Source organism: Chelonoidis abingdonii, chromosome 2 (assembly GCF_003597395.2).
Source record: "Chelonoidis abingdonii isolate Lonesome George chromosome 2, CheloAbing_2.0, whole genome shotgun sequence".
NCBI classification, from domain to species: Eukaryota; Metazoa; Chordata; order Testudines; family Testudinidae; genus Chelonoidis; species Chelonoidis abingdonii.
Genome location: NC_133770.1, coordinates 174,816,325 through 174,833,970, shown reverse-complemented (window position 1 = coordinate 174,833,970; position 17,646 = coordinate 174,816,325). Strand labels below are relative to the sequence as shown.

At 43.3% G+C, this 17,646-nt stretch overlaps 1 protein-coding gene across 2 annotated transcripts in view; it reads left to right on the top strand.

Moving 5' to 3' along the window:
* The window catches only part of VPS4B (vacuolar protein sorting 4 homolog B), a 50,414-nt gene that overhangs the window by 17,204 nt on the left and 15,564 nt on the right, over nt 1–17,646 (top strand). For both annotated transcript variants that reach the window (XM_032792413.2, XM_032792414.2), the window contains 5 exons: nt 3,028–3,147; nt 3,641–3,797; nt 5,822–5,970; nt 6,155–6,236; nt 10,061–10,280. In XM_032792413.2, coding sequence (XP_032648304.1) covers nt 3,028–3,147; nt 3,641–3,797; nt 5,822–5,970; nt 6,155–6,236; nt 10,061–10,280 — 728 coding nt within the window. The remainder of the gene's footprint in view (nt 1–3,027; nt 3,148–3,640; nt 3,798–5,821; nt 5,971–6,154; nt 6,237–10,060; nt 10,281–17,646) is intronic.

The following is a 17,646-nucleotide window of genomic DNA, read 5'->3' as shown; positions in this document are numbered from 1 at the left end:
AGTCAACTTGTGGAACTCCTTACCTGAGGAGGTTGTGAAGGCTGGGACTATAACAATGTTTAAAAGAGAACTGGATAAATTCATGGTGGCTAAGTCCATAAATGGCTATTAGCCAGAAGGGCTGTTCATCAGAGGATGGAGATGGCAGGAGAGAGATCACTTGATCATTGCCTGTTAGCTTCACTCCCTCTGGGGCACCTGGCATTGGCCGCTGTCGGTAGACAGATGCTGGGCTAGATGGACCTTTGGTCTGACCCGGTACAGCCATTCTTATGTTCTAGTAGGTTTAATATCATTTCATCCATTGCAGTGCTAGACCCGTCTGATCCTCTACCCCCTCCTCCCCCCCAACAGTGTGTAAAACACTTTAAGCACTCAGTTCACCATGGAATAGTCTAGCACAGACTTCATTTTAATTCCTGGTGGTTGGCCTCTTGGTCCATTTGCACAGTATTTGTTGTTTCTTCTCCTGTATAGTTCTTACGCTGTGGAAGAACTTATACTCTGAAGCAGGAGAAAGCTAAGAGATTCTGAGAGTCCCAAACATGTAAGAAAAACACATAGAGTTTCATGGCAGGTCAGTTCTGTGAAATTCCTGAGCTTGATTAAGAAAACTATAAGCTCTTCTGAGCAGTCTTTTGTTCTGTGGGAACTCTAGATTTGTCTGCTCTTAAGTTGTGATCTGGGGGTGGGAGTACTGCCACCAGGGATTCTTGCAAGAGCTTCCAGATTGTGCCCTTGAGCGCATAGACGTGAAGAGCTTGAACTGCCCCTCTTTCCTGTGGAAATGCTTGAACTCTGAGAGGCTGTATGGTGTTTTGGGAGACCATTTTTTTCCTTTTGGAAATAGCTTTATTTGCTTGCACCTTCTTTTCTTATAGTAGGATATCTTATTTTCCTGCAAATGGGAAGCTCTGATTCCTAGCTTTATTTCATGTAGGGTTTTCAGCAGCAGTGGACAATTGCTTACCTTGGAAGTTTTCTGCAGCTATGTTTTTACTGTTCTCTTGTGGCTGTTTGTCCTTGACTGTTTTTGGACAATCTACTTCACAGAGAGTCTGGATATTCTTCCAGATCAAACTGATCCCCAACTGCTACAGCAACTGCTCTGAATAGCTTTGTCTTTCATTGATGAGAATTTCATATGTTTGATACTTCCAAATCTCTAACACCTTTTGTGGAAAAAGTGTATCCCTTTGCCATCTGTCACAGGGTGGAATCCTCTATATCCTTTTTGTTCCATAAAGCTACCCTTTCAGCTGCAGTGTTTATTTTTCCTATTGAACCTGCAGATAGGAAAAATGAAGTGTCTGTTTGAGACCTTCATGCTTCCATTTATTCAGTCATCTTGGTAAAATCTCTTTTTAGAAAGATCTCAGGAACCTTTTGAAATATATTCCCCAGGAGTTCTCCTTAGGCAAAATATTTTGCCTGTCTTGTGACCCTACTCTGGATAAGTTGAGCCTCTTTGCCAGAGATGTCAGTTATTAATGAGAAAAAATAGGGAAACTAATATAACTTCCAAATCCAGTGTTGTTAGATTACTCTTCAATGGTGCACAATTATTTGTAGCTGCCCTACATAAAGATGTTTATGAATCTAAGAAGAATTTCTCTTTTGTGTTTTTTCTTTGTTTTTTAGCTTAACAAACGTCATATCCTCTCGCCTAAAAGATTTTATATATAGTTTCAAGAACTACTTTACCCAATTTACAACTAAGTATCATGCTCTTTTAATACTCTTTTACATACAGATCCAATCCCATTTATAATCTCATTATGAAACAGAGGTTTTATTTATATTTTAGAATTTTGAGAGAAAATGACTGCAGGATGCTTGAGATTGCCGCCTGGGGTTTATTAGTATTTTATACCCTTGCCCACTGCAGATGGAGTTTCAGTTCCAGCCCACGTGAATGTAATTATTTCAAGAAACTGAATATCTCAGACAGACACTTCTGTGTTGACTCCAACAAAATCACCTCTTATTTTGTGGGAGTCAACACAGAGGTCTTGTATTTTGAGGATTCTTCTCAATTGTTTTGTTACTCCAAAAATCTGTGGACTTGAGACCTATTTCAGGTTTAATGGTTTTCACCAAACCAACAAAAGAACACAGTTAGTTCATACCATTGGCTAGGCCATTTCTCTAAACTCTTATCTCAACTCTTAGGTATCCTTCAAATTGCTAATCTTCATGTTCACCGACCAGTGTTGCCACAGGTATTGCCTGTTAGCTTTGCTCTCTGATGTGTGTTAGTGGGTGTTTACCAGGATCCAAGGTATTATAGCAATATAACTTAGCAAATCTGGGCATTGTCATCAATATACAGACTGGCTGGTAGCAGTGAAGTTCTGTCTTTAGGCTACCTAAGTGGAAAGCCCCACTTAGAGGCCTTTGGGACTCACTGTTTCCTGATCAGTCCACTTCATCCTTCGAGAGAGGCAAGGCCCCAATATGCTCTTACATACGTAGACCTCAAAGTGCTTTACAAAGAAGGCTTTATATCTTACTGATGAGAACACTGAGGCCCAGAGAGGTGAAGTGACTTGCCCACAGTCATGTAGTAGGCACAACCAAGAATGAAGCTCATATCTGAGTCGTCCCAGTCAAGTGATCTGTCCCCTGGGCTACACTGCTTTACATAAGGGCTAGCCATTTTATTTTAAATAGAAACTTAAATTCTGCAGAAACTACTGGAGCTGATTTAGAGGACTATAGCAGACAATGCCCATTTACACACAACCAAATGATGTTAAAGAGTGGTGTTCTGCTAGAAAACTCGTACTTGCTGGCCAAATCATGGTCTAACTCTAGTTAGCCACAGCAGAACTTGAACCCTGCTTAAGTATGGTGGTTAAACATTGTTGAAATCTGTACATGCTGCAGTCTGTTTATGGAAGCCATGCTGGAATTGACGAGCAGCAGTTCATATGTGAACAGGGTCCAAGATTTTAATTCTTTGACAACAGAGGCCCTTTGGAAAGGAATATACCTTCCTAGTTTATCTGGTCTCTTATTTTATAGGTGCCATTGTTATGGAGCGACCAAATATAAAGTGGAGTGATGTTGCTGGTCTTGAAGGAGCCAAAGAAGCACTTAAAGAAGCAGTGATATTGCCCATTAAATTTCCTCATCTATTTACAGGTGAAATAAATTTAATATACTTTCTTGGTCCTAATGGTTGCAGTCTGGGGGAGAGGCATGGCTGGCGAGGTGGGAGAAGTATTTTACACTGTCATCATGGTGACCTATGTCTAGGTGTCCTCTAAGAGCTTCTGTTCCATAGTCTGGTGGGATGTGTATGCTGAGGTGGTGGGAGCAGTTGGGGAATGTATTGGGAGAAGAGTGATAACTCTAAATACAGCGATGTTACAAGCTGTATTTCTCTTACACATTTGCTAACTTTGGAAAACTGATTGGTATAGTTTATTAATAAATCAACAAATTATATATGAATCTAAATGATGTAAATACAACAGATACCAACTTCTTTCAACTGCAAAAGTGAATAAATATATAAACAATTTCATAAGCTTGGGTGAGGATTCATTTTTCTACTAAGTTCTTAACCAAACTGATCCTTGTATCAAAATTCTTCAGGCAAGTCCTTTTCTTTTTTTTTAAATATAACTCTTAGGAAAGAGAACACCTTGGAGAGGAATTCTTCTGTTTGGGCCACCAGGAACAGGAAAATCTTACTTGGCAAAAGCTGTGGCCACAGAAGCCAACAACTCTACATTCTTCTCAGTATCCTCCTCTGACCTTGTCTCAAAATGGTTAGGAGAGAGTGAAAAGTAAGTAGCTCAGCTGATTTTTTTTATTTTTTATTTTTGTTTTTTAATATACCCAATGGTTTTATTTGGTTCTGAAACACTCCAGTCCACTGTCTTCTGAGGTTCAGGAATGTAATCACTACTATTTTCTTTTTTCAGATATTTGTACAACTTCATGATGCTTTCAAAAGTAGGTAAAATTTGAGGTATTTTGTATACTAGAGCTGGCCCAAAACTCAGAATTTCAGGTTTTAGGAAAAATTTCAGTATTTTGACATTTCCCATTAATGGGAAATTTAAAAAAAAATTTTTTTTTGCTTTGGAAATGTCAAAATGTAGTGTTTTTATAATGAAATATTTTCCCTGAGATCACTGGCAGTTTGAGTGAACACACATTCTTGTCCAGTTCACTCTGGAGCTGCTGGGGATTAAGGGATCGGCAGCTCCTGGGCAGCCTGTCATGTAGGCTGCCTGACTTCACAGCCTGGGGAGCCAGATGCCCCGAGAGTCTTCCAGGCTCTTGGCTCAGCGGCCGGGAACCTGGTAGCCCTGAGAGCACTGGCTCGAGCCATGGCTCTCAGAGCTTCCATGCTACTGGGCTGAGCCCTAATTAGAGCCAGGGCTCCCTAGGCTGAGGGGCAGTCCACATGATGGGGCTGCAGACTTGAACCCAGGGTCCTCCAGCAGTCTGCCAGTCAGGTTCCTGCCAGTCATTTGATGAAAGTTTTTTGTAAAAACCCAAACTTTTCCTGAAACATCTCAGGTTCACAAACCAGTATTTTTCTTGGAAAATTTCTGGCAGTCTGTATTATATATGTCTCATTAAAATAAACCAAAAAAGACAGGAAACTTGGTTTTATCCCCACATCAGCCTTGACTCTCTCTTCTACAGCTGTGCATGAAAAGAGGGTCTTCACTATATGTGGTCCTTGGTGTGGATCCTTTATTATAAGGATCATTTTTCTCCTTCCTGACTTGTAACAAAACTTGGGCGATTTATTAAAAGTGACCTTCAAAAGGAGAAAAATGGTAAATATTGGCCAACTATTTCTGCTTCTTTAAGGTGTACAAACAAAGCCTGAAGGGCTTACGGGGAAAAGCTCTTTTAAATAATTTTTTTTAAAAAAAGGACCAAGAAATGTAGGTATTCCCTATCTTGTTTTTCCAGGAAGAATTCATAGATGATGGAAGAACTTGCAAGATTATCACACCAGAAATGCCAAGGAAGTTAAATCTGAGAGGAAAAGTGACTTTCATTTACTGTTAAAAATGCACAAATTTTAGACACTTTAAATATTCCTATAATTCATATCAGTTGAGTCAGGGTTATTGGCGGTGATGGAAAAGCAGGAAAGATATAAAAACCCCAGGTTGACTTTTATTTTGCAATTGGAAAACAATATTTTTTCCACTTGAAAACAGAACAAATTTGAGAGACAGACCTGGTATCTGAGACCATTTTTAGTCAATTTTTAGAGCTTTACCTGAGACTTCTCTGTTTTTAAATTATTGGCATCAACTTTTATATTAATCAGTTTTTTTTTCCTGAACAAATAAATATGAACATGTGTAAGATCTTGGGCATATCAACCCTTCTGGCTACTTCCTTCACCTAAAGAGAACTAATGTGCTACCAGATACAGTATTTACAGAAGTCATTATTCAGTATTACTCTTTCAAAGTCTCATGAGCTGGTTAAATTACATTTAATACATAACAGAACAATAAGTCTGTTTCTTCATGTGTTCTGCCCAGCTTGTAAAGGACCAAAAGCAAACGTGAACGGATCTTTCACTAGCTAGAACATCACTGAAGCACTATACTTTATAGTCCTCATTTCCCTCCAGTATTGCCAGATGACTTGGATTAGAGTGAAGCACCATTTACAGAGCTAAATAACTGTGCCTCTTGAGGATCCTCAACTGCTTACTTAAAATCATGATTATGAACCTTGATTCCTTATCCTGTGGTAAGCTTGATATGGTGCAGTACAATAATATTGACTTGCTGTCTTCTCATTGAAGATAACTTAATTTTTTTTCTAGATTAGTGAAAAACTTATTCCAGCTTGCCAGAGAAAACAAACCTTCCATTATCTTCATTGATGAGATAGATTCTCTGTGTGGATCAAGAAGTGAGAATGAAAGTGAGGCTGCTAGACGAATTAAAACAGAATTCCTAGTTCAGATGCAAGGTAAGATTAATGGCTTTAAGGAACAGTTAATTAAAGCAATTAATCAGTTTTGGCTTGTTTGATACTCAGTTTGGATAAGATTACTGAAGAGAATTTGCAGTTTTTCAAGATGAACCTTTCAAGATGTTTTAAAATGCTTTTTAAAAAAGTGTTACATCATTAAATATTACCTGTTCTGGTGTAGGGGTTGGTGTAGACAATGAAGGAATCTTGGTTTTGGGAGCTACAAACATACCCTGGGTTCTGGATTCTGCTATCAGGAGAAGGTAACTTATAACAAAAACATGTATTGTCCTGTAAAATATGCAACTTCACGCTGTACAGCACAAAGTGTTAAATTTTTTTCAATTCACCAGTGGTTAGGTGGTGGCTTAATCTGTGAATGTTTGGAAATACTATCCTGCTTTAACTACCTTGTATGGGAGACCTGAATATCTGTACACTGGAAAACTCTCCAATTCTTTTACAGTAGATCCTGAATGTATGGGCTGGAGGTCCTGTGGTCACTTTAATTAATACTAGTCAGGCCAGTGTGTGTTTGCATGCAATATGTGCTGGTGCTTTGTATGTCTCTGCCCCTTTATCTCTCTCTTCTCACGTACACAGAGTTTTGAGTTTACCTCAGTTGAAAACACCTACTTAGTCTAGTCCTGAGGTTTTCTTGAGCAAAGAATGGTAATTATGCTGAAGTGGATTCAATAGAGAAGCTAATTTTCTGGTATGTGTCAGTATGGTAAAGAGCTGGTGCATGGACTTGTTGCACTACCTACCCCCTAGCTCAGTGGTTTTCAAACTGTGAGTCGTAACCTATTACTGGGTCGCGGAATGTAAGGCACTGGGTTGCAGTGGCTCTGGTCAGCACTGCCGACCAGGCCATTAAAAGTCCCGTTGGCAGTGCTGCCTGGTTAAGGTAGGCTAGTCCCTATGTGTTCTGACACTGCGCTGCACCCCGGAAGCAGCCAGCAGCAGGTCCAGCTCCTAGATGTGGGGGTGGGGGCGGGAACAGGCCATGGGGCTCTGTGCATTGCCTGCACCCCAAGCACTGGCTCTGCACTCCCATTGGCCAGGAACCAGCTAATGGGAGCTGGGGCGGCGAGGGGCAAGGGAAGGCCATGCCTGCGGGCGAGACCCATGCGGAGGCGCTTGCATGCCTCCGCCTGGGAGCCGGACTTGCTGCTAGCCGCTTCGGAGGTCAGTGCAGTCCACAATGCCAGGACAGGGAGGAAGCCTACCTTAGCATCCCCGTTGTGCCGCTAACCGGGAACTGCCCAAGGTAACCACGTGCCCTAGCCCAGAGCCCGCTCCTGGACTCCAAACTCTTCATCCCCAGCCCCACACCAGAGCCAGCACCTCCAGCCCAGAGCCTTGACCCCATCCCACACCTCAACCCCAAACCCTGAGGCACTCCAAACCCCTCATCCCCAGCCCCACACTAGAGCCTGCCCCCTCCTTCTCCCCAAAACCCTCATCCCAGGCCCACCCCTCACCCCTGCACTCCAACTCTCTGTTCCAGCCTTGAGCCCTTCCCACACCCCAAACCCCTCATTCCCAGCTCCATTGGGTCATGGGCATGAACAATTTTCTTCAGCTGGGTCACCAGAAAGAAAGTCTGAAAACCACTGCCCTAGCTATTATTTTGTGGCAACTTTTCCAGCATTGAAAAATGAGAATACGTTGTGCTTTGTATGCATGTATTTTGGAGAAATAATCCCAGCAGTCTGAGAACAATAGTCACTGTGCTTATCAGGGAGAACTGCAATTCTAAAAGCCTCCTAGTAATATATCGGGAAGAAGTCTTGATCAAGGTACTAAAATTTTTAGCGGAGTCTCACTGAACATGTCCTGATGTTACATTTCAGTTGATTAACTTAAGTTTACAAAGCTATTGTAAATAAAGAGACATTATTAATAGAGGGGAGTCAAGGTGTTCAGCCATACTTGTGTTAATTGAGCAAAAAAATTGTTTTGACACTGCATACCTCAAAAATATTGAAGGGATTTTTGTCCCTAAAGCTCCTTCTAGAAACAGTCTGTCTGCTGTGACTAAGGGCTTGTCTACATGGAGATTGTTTGCAACAAACCAGGGTGTAAATCTACAGCTTACTAACTGGCAGTGTAGACCCTACTACCATGCATTATGGTCACATCTACTCCACAGGCGAGGGGTGTGATTCCCCTGCTTGTGTACACATGCTCTCACCAAGCTGGTGTGAGTATAAACAGCAGCATAGCCATGGTAGCATAGGTAGCAGCAGCAGAGGCACAGCTTAGCTGTGCTGAGGACTTACCCTACAGTTTCAGGTGGAGTACATACACTGGATGGCTAGGGTGACCAGACATCCCGATTTTTTATCGGGACTGTCCCAATATTTGCTTGCTTGTTCCGCGTCCCGACCAATGTTAGGTTGGGACACTGGACAAACAAGCAAAGGCTCCGGAGCCCGGAAGGGCTTGCGCCCTCCCCCACCCCGACTCCGTCCCCTCCTTCTCCCATTGGCTCTCTCCCCAGATCCCTGCCTCTTACCAAGCACGCCATGCCCAGGAGACGCAGGGGAGCGTGGGGCCAGGGTGAGTGAGAGTCCGGCCTGGCCCGAGCAGGCAGGACTCGGGCGTGGTACCTGGAGGGAGAGTAGGGGGAGGCCTGTGGGGCCAGGAGGCAGCTGTTCTCCCCACCTGGGAAGCGGGACTCAGGAGCAGCCGCTGCTGCAGTTCCCACTGCCCCGGGGGGAGGAAGTGGCCAAGCACGTGGCGCTTGGCAGCTGCGGCTTTGGCACCCGGGCCCGAACCCCCCGGGCCTGCTGCGTGGACCCAGCAGCGCACATGCTGCACCCAGTCCCTGGCCAGTCGTATCTGGGCTGGCTGTCCAGCTGGTGCAGTCCTGCGGCGGAGGCATCGGCAGCCCAGCCCCATTCGTTCCCCTGCAGGACCTGAGCAGGATGGGCGGGCTGGGGCCTGCTGCCCTCACTCCGGGGCCGCCCGTGGGATTGCACCAGCTGGGCAGCCAGGCCAGACGCGACTGGCCAGTGGCTGGACGCGCGCGGCGTGCGTGCTGGGTCCCCGCAGCAGGCCCGGGCTCGAGGGGTTCGTGGGTGCCAGAGCCACAGCCGCGGAGCTTGGCCAGCGGCCGCTTCTTCCCCCCCGCGGCAGTGGGAGCTGCAGCAGCGGCTGCTTCAGAGTCCCACTGCCCAGGTGGGGAGAACAGCCGCCTCCTGGCCCCGTGGGACGCCCCCTAGTCTCCCTCCATATACGCGCCCGAGTCCTGCCTGCTTGGGGCCAGGCCGGACTCTCACTCACCCTGGCCCCGCGCTCCCCTGAGTCTCCCAGGCCTCTCTCCAGCGCTTGGGGGCGGGGGGGTTATCAGGAGTGGGGGATTTTTTTGCTCTGCTGCCATTTTTTCTTCTCTGCCCCCTGCCCTGCCCCCCTTCCCCCCTCACGTCTGGATATTTGACCTGGGTGATCTGATCACCCTATGCATGACTAAGCTGTGCCTCCCATGCTACCATGGCTACGCTGCTGTTTATAGTCAGGCCAGCTTGATGAGAGCTAGTGCAAATATGCATACATGAGCAAGGGTATCATATCTGTGCCATGTAGCTGGAGCCTAAAAGTTACATAATATGCTTTAATGTACTGCTGTTTCAAACATAAAGCACACTGTGGAACTTCTGCTGCATGGTAGCAGGGTCAGTGTGACCAGTTAGTGTGTGGCAAGCTAGTGCACTATAGTTTGAAACCCCTGCTTGTCATGCACTAAATCTCCATGTAGACATGCCGCAAGCTTGGGATAATTTCAAACCCCAGGGAAGATTTCTCAGTCATGAAAAGGAAGAAATGGGGTTATTATAATCTGAACGTAATTTTAATTAGTATTTGCTACTATGACTACTACAGTATTTTTTTTCCAGACTTATAAAATAACCAGTGCTAATGTTCCACACTCTCACTTCACGCGCACACACATTCTTAAAGCTATAATGCTCAGATTGCTTCCTTATTTTTTCTAGTTCTGTTAGGCCATTTATTGATTTGCATAAACTGCTTTCCATCAAATACCTGCAAGAATCAGTGTCTGTGACTTTTTTTAATTAAGGTTTGAGAAGCGTATTTATATTCCTTTGCCTGAGGAGCACGGTAGGACTGCTATGTTTAAGCTTCACCTTGGGAACACCCCAAACAGCCTAACAGAATCAGACTATCGAGAGCTTGGAAAGAGAACTGATGGCTATTCTGGTGCTGACATCAGCATCATTGTTCGCGATGCACTGATGCAGCCTGTTAGGAAAGTGCAATCAGCCACTCACTTTAAGAAAGTAAGTATATAAAAAAAGAATAATAATAATAAGTAGCGGAATTACCAACTCCTAGTTTCTGGCGTTCAAATCTCCTTTTATTTTGAGATTTCTGGAAATTGAGCTTTTAACTTGTGGTTGGTTAATGTTACTTGTATGTAAATTTTCATATGCTTTTAATCTATGAAAAGAAAGTACATGCTAGGACAAAGAGCTTTTCTCTTAGCTCTGTTTCAGAGAACTGGTCTGAGCGTGGTACAGGAGTCTGTAACTTGTATTCCTGGCTCTGACATATTTCCTCTGATTACTGCTTAAAGGGACACCATCAGCTTTGAAATCATCCACTTAAAACCACGTTAAAAGTAGCTAACTTCAGGTGTAAACTTCTTCCCTGAGCTCTGTGAGAATTGGCAAAGGCTTTTATATTTGCACTTTCCTTTTGTATTTCTCTTTCCTGTTGCTATAAGAAAAACCTAATACAGATGGCAGTTGCTTATACATGAGCACTGAAAAATCTGCAAAGTAAATAAACAGGAAAAAATAAAGACTTTTCTCCATCTTTAAGCTCTCCCAATCTTAGCGGTGAGTTGGGACAATAATGAGTGAAAATATTTTTGACATTTTTTAAGTTGATGGTGTCACCTGAGCTCTCTGAGCACGGACTGTATGTCACTATTTGTACAACACCTAACATCTTGTGGGTTACTGTCTCAGCACTTAACATGCAGCGGTACAATGAAAGAACTTTTAAAACTGCCATGGGATTCCATGTATATTGTCTTGCGGGGATTTCTATATCAAATACAGTCCATTTTTAAATGATTTTTCCAACTGGACTTGCAAGGTCAGCTTGAGCTGAAAGTCGGCTGGGCTCTTTACATCTCACAATGCTACCAAATTCTACAGGCCAAATTAGGTCTGTTACATCTCTGCAACTCCTCTGCCTTCACAGAGTTTTCCCAAGTGCTTGGGACTTGGTAACTAATTCTGTTGATGCACAAAATGAATAGACTTCAGCTTGCCTGCCTAGCTTGGTTGTGCAGTGCTAAAAGGAATTAAAAAGCCTTAAAAAAATCTTTTTTGTCAGTGTACTCAGAACTATACTTCTGCATATACACTAGAAAGAGATATATTGAGTAAGCTAATGCTGTTCTTTCTATAAAATCCCTTTTCAGGGTAGAACCATACTTAAATTATTATTTATATTTCTGCTATAAGTTTTTTTTGTTTTGTAGCTGTTAAATTACATTTACCAGAAACTTATAGAAGCTTCTCTGCACAGGTGCACACGTTCACTTCCTTTAGCAAAAGTAAAATCTCATTTAACATCTGTTTGCTTTTGAAAACAATGTTTTCTGGGAGAAGCAGGAAAACTAAACCTGTTCTCAAGATGATGAAGGAATGGGGTTTCATTTAACTTATATTTGATAGCAGTTCTGCCACTCTTTAGAGGGTTATAGGGTGAGCAGATATCCCTTTTTAAAGAGTCCTGTATTTAAGCCCTCCAGCAGGTGTTCCAACTTTTTCTTAAAAACAGGCCAATTATTCCATATTTTGTGGTGGTGTTCCCCCCCCAACCCCCTCCCCTGAATCAATACTGGTGGGTCCTGCTGCTGACCAGCCACCTGCCCACCAGAGGTGAGTGGGAGGATCCAGTGTCCGATAATGGGGGGGTGGGTGTGATGCAAGGTTGGTGGTGGGACAAAGCTGCAGTGTGCAAGGCTGGATGCTCCCCCTGCTGGTCTGTCAGTGCAGCCCCCGCTGCATGCCAGCTCTTTGCCAACATGGTCCCGCCCCCCATCCTGTTTCTGTCAGGCACTGGCTGTGCGCTCCAGTGGCTGGTGAGTGCAGGCAGGCTATGGCCAGTTGTGTCGCCTCTGCTGACCACCCATTGGCCCTTTACATGCTCCCCCTCTCGCCGTCCTCTCCCTGCTTTGCCCCTTCACCCCCAACCCTGTTGCTCCTCCATATCCACCCCCAGTGGGGCATGTCCTCCCAGCGCTGTGCAGAAACCACCTGGTCAGAGTGCTCAGCTCACTGAGAGCCTGGCCGGCAGGCTCCTTCCTTCCCCCACCGCCTCTGGCTGGGCTGGCACCCCGGGAAAGCCCAAGACCCTCCAGCCCGGGGCGCTGGCCAGGAGGAGCCGAGCCCTGCATGTGCAAAGCCTCGCACAGCGCTGGCACAGGGAAGCCTCTCAGCTCCTCAACTACTTCTGGAATGGTGGTGGGAAGTGATTTCCAGCCTGTTTGTGCCCTGATCCTGTAGGCTGTACAGCATCCTTAGCACCTTCTTCACCTGCCCTGGGTCCTGCCCCCAGGGAGCGTGGGGCTGCTCCGTCCCGTAGGCACCCTCCTCTGCTGAGCCACCACTCTGACTGGGTTCACTAAAGCGCTTGCAATCAGGTTCCCTGGGCCCTGCTGCACAATGCATCCTTAGGGCTTAACTCCTTGCTGCCCGCACTGTAACTGGTGGACAGGAGGTAGTTGGGTTATGTTGGTGGCCCACAGCAGCCTGGAAGTGTTTGCTGCCTTTCGACACTGGGCAGGAGGGGACAAGCTGCTTCCAGCCACAGGGGAGGGAGATAGAAGAGATGAGCTCTGCAAGGATTCGGGCCAGATCATCCCTTTCCCCCCTCCTCCCCTGCAGCTGGAAGCAGCTCCTCTCCCTTCCTTCCTATGCAGTGCAAAAAGGCTGCTGCTGGCCACATTTTGGGGTGAATCCTGGCAGAAATCTGCTGAAGGGGGCATGTCCTGCGTGTCCCCTCCACATGTTGCCTCGAAGACACAGCACCAGGTACTGGGTGAGATAGGTCTGTCCTTGGGGGGTCAGCTAGGCATAGAGGGTGGAGAGCGCTGGGCAGGGAGGGTCAGCGCGCACGCCCTCTCTCTCTCTCTCTCTCTCTCACCCACACCCAAACCCAAACCCACCTCCCCACCCCCGTGAGAGAGGTGGAGGGGTGTGTTTGTCACCTCTCCCCATGTGAACCCTAAAGTCTTAAAGATAAGAAGCTAAATAAAAAGAATCCAAGTACACAGTATTACTTTTTAAGAGGGGCTCTGTTAACTTGATGTTAATTTGAATGTTTGTACTTCATAGTTCTGATTGATGTTGAACTCGCTTGAATATGAGAAATTTTACCAGATGTCCCATATTCAGCATAGGAAATATAGTCACCCTAAAGGGTAGTGTCTGTCTTTTGTTCAAACTAGAAGAACTTTTATTAGATGGAAATTAATTCACACATGATTTTTCTTAGAGCCTAAATTAAACCCTAAATTAAACTGAACTACAATTATTTTTGGTTGAAGTTAAGGTTCTCATCCTGTATCACCTTCAAAATAACACATTCAGCCTCACAAACCTATGGCAAGGAGAGAGAGATTCTTGTTTTTACAGATGAAGAAACTGAAGCACTGCTATTAAGGCTCTATATACATTACAAAAATTGTATTGAAGACAGTTGTGCCTTACCTAATTAGAACACAGTTAAAATTTGTAAGATGCACTGCCCTCAGATATGATTTTAGACTGGTTTATGTGACCTATTGCAACATATTAGGTCCAGCCACACTAAACATTTTAATTGTGCTGTAACTAGGTAACATAGTGGATTGTGGATTGTAAACAGACCCAAAATTATTTTCTCAAGGTCACAAAGGAAGTGTAAGGTAGAGATGGGAATAGAACCCTGTCCTCTGCTCCCATTTCTGCTCTAATAAAGACCACACTTCATCCCTGACTTCTTATTGTTCAAGCCTAACAGGGACCATAGTAGCCTTAAACCCTGAATAGAACCAAATTTAGTTCTTTCACAAATGGTAGCAGCTAATGGTCAGTAGTACCAAAGGCTGCTAACAGATCTGATAATGAGCAGACGAACCTATTTAGATTCCATCACCATGAATAGACTGCTAACCTAAGGGATCAACAGCTTTTTTTCATATGATACAGCCTGACTGCTGTACTCCAGATTTAACTGGAAGTTCCTTATCCCGATGGTGGATAAACACTGATGTTTTTAAAATAAATAGCATAAGTACATTTACCTTTTTAAAGTAAAACTATTTTAAATATGAAATTATGATGACCTATGTTAAGGACTAAACTTTCATTCTAATCTATTTAATTTTTTTTTAATTAAGCGGTACCAGCTGAAATCTTAAAGTAAAACCAGTGAAAGTTACTCATTAAGCACCTGGAATCAAAATGTTTGTTTCAAATGCAAAACAAGTTTTAATTGTTTTTTCTCATGTATTGAGCACATTTGAGGTAGTTTTATTTAATTAGTAAAAAAATTGAATATGGAGTTAAGTTGGATTTCAATTAAAAATTCCTCCTAAATATAGCTTTACACAAAATAAAAATTAATCTAATAAATGAGAAATGCATGTCACCATTTTCTAACATAATAGAGGTACAAAATTAAGAATCTGAATAAATGTAAGTAAAGCTATATAATTCTTTCAGTAACCATGCATAGTATATCATGGTTAGCAAAAAAAAAGAAAATGTTGTGTAAATACTCTATTTAATTGTAAATGAACTTGTTTTAATAGTCACTAGCCAATGAGAATCAACTCCTTAGGAAAATAAAAAGTGAAAATCCAAAACAAGACTTCTAACATTGATTATTTAAATCAAGATTTCCTGCTTGCAGGTTTAAATCATAAATAAAATTGATTTAAATCAGTGATTTAAATTACCAATCTACTCTGCTTTATCCCAGTGTTCTCCATAGCCTTCCCTAAAAAGAGTAGGAATGAGGGAATAACTAGTAGTAATGTCATCGTCAGGAAAGGTTTCTTAAGCAGGGACTTATCCACCATCTATTTTAAGACTGACTGGTATCTTGCCTTCCTGAAGGGAAATATTAATGATCTGTCAGCAAGCTTACTGTCCTTCTGCTGGATTTTTACTACTGCTCCTTGTTTGATTGTAACCTCTGGTTTAAAAAAAAAAAAAAACCTATGGGATCCTAATTCACAAAATGCTTTGATCTAGAGAGAAATCCAGTAGACCAACTATCAGTTACACTGGCATCTTGAGGAAGCTGCACGGGGGAAGACTAAGGATAATTTATTCCAAATCTTGAACAGGTTGAGTCAGTATGAGATTTTTTTTAAAAAAATTCTACAGCCTGGAAGGGAATTGGGTAATAACTGTCCGGAGTATACTATTTACTATTCACAGTTCTTATACTGGTAAAGGAGGCTTGGTAGTTTCAGCTTAAATCCCTAGATTTAGAAATTTGATGTCAAGCAGCAATAAAAGCAATCCCACAGTTCTGTTTCTTAGAAAACAAGTATTTTTTCTGGTTCAGCATAAAATCCCTGTATTATACTTTCTCAGATGGAATGTGACTTTATGTAATCTCCCAAGTGGTTTCTTTGTCTGGTGGGGATGTCTGAAATTATCTGCTGAACACTTTAAACATACCTTAACTTGTGTTTAAATGACATCTTGGATAAACTTCCAATCCAATCATATCATTGCAAAAGGCACTAAAACTTGACCCTCTCTAGCATTTTTGATCTTGTTCACATCAAGCTACAAAGAATAAGATTTCTTGAGGTGGTCACAGAGATCTACAACTTTGTTCTAATTTGGGTACCAGAGAGCCATCTAATAATACAGTGCTGTTGCAGTTTATAGAGCAGCAAAAGGGCAGATGGTCAGGACCTGTAGTCTTGTTTCTATCCAAATGTTTTACCAGTGTTCTGGAGTGCTGCTTCAGGAAAAGCTTAGCCAATCTGCTCTGTTGTGCCTTCTGAGATACAGTTACCTTAATCATGGGTGTCAAAAGCTTACCCTTATTAATTATTCATATTATATTAGCTCTGTGTGTCCCTGATTCTGAGATCAAAGCTTATAGGTTCTAAGTGCTGTACCATTACAGAGTACCATGCAGAGTAAACCATTCCTTGCTCTGAAAATTGTACAGTCTATTTAGACATATAGGCAGACTACCAAACAAAATATTCAGTATGTCAAAAGTATAAGACTCATTAGTTACGTTCCCCCCAAAATCCCTGTACTTTAAAAGCAGTTTGCATGTATTCTGAATTACTGAGGATGTATAATATAACAAATGACAATGTAAAATAGCATTGTCAAGACTAGTTATGCTGCTTAAAAACCTAGTAAGTTAACATATATATATGCGCGACTGGATAGCATAGTGGTTAAGAGCGCCGCCCTTTGATACAAGAGACCGGGGTTCAAATCCCGGTTGGTACCCAACTTTCCAGTAGGGGTCCTTGGGCAAAAGACCCCCTAACGCTTCACCTGCCTACTTCAAAATATGAGAGTGACACGAATTAGGAGAGTCATGCCGGCTCGGACATCGCCCAGATTAACAAGGTTCACGCCAGATGTTGAGGAACCAGGACAATCTGACGATAAGTGGGCTACTGGAACAAACCATTCATGGATGAGACAAGAAAACCTGGAATTGATGGAATGCTACTCACCAACAATAGACCCTAACTGATGAGGGGATATCATGCCAAACATATGAGGGCCATGGACGGACAAAAGCCTTACCTCACACTTACTGAGAAATCAGCTAGGTTTAACTGCATGTCTTCAACACAGCTTGCGTAGACCAACTCACAAGCTGAAGCTGAAACTTACTGGCCACCCCGCTCCATGCAGAGCACAGCAGCTGATATGAGGCATAAGATATGGAGAAACTAGCTACAGTGCGCAATCCGAGATGATACCAAGGCTTCAGTGAGAAGTATCATCAGATAGTATCGTTAGAGCAACTAGAGCTTCTCAACTGACAATCTACACCCACCAAAGAAACAATGAACTGGTACTACCGCTACACCTCTGTATCCTGGAAGATGCTTGGTATCATTGAGTCAAGAAGAACAACAGTAGTGTATCCACCTGGAAAATGAGGTTGGAGATAGATCAAGGCGACTCGAGAGAAGTGTCAGCTGGTGGAACTACAGAAGGGTGTAGAGATTAAGGATAGACTCGGCTACTAAAAAACTACAAGGGCCTGACTGCATATGAAGCCTAGAGATCTGGCTAACAAAGCCACAGCACCTGGATACCAGGCTAAGGAGATACCACTAGAGAAGCAGAGGCCAAAAACGTAATGCCCTGTTCTCCAAAGACCATCCAGGTGTACTCCCAATGCAGGGCAACAACACAATAACAGCAGAGCCACCAGCAGCGGAAACTGAGACAGTACTGGAGAACAATATGGGAGAAAGAGAAGACTCTAAACACCAGTGCAAAGTGGCTGCAGGACCTGAGAACAGAGCAGCAATTCCCAGAAAGAAACCATCCCCATCACAGTAGAAGAATCCGCAAGCGGTCAAGAACTGAAGGAGCTGGACAGCAACTGCGACCAGACATGATCCACACTACTGGT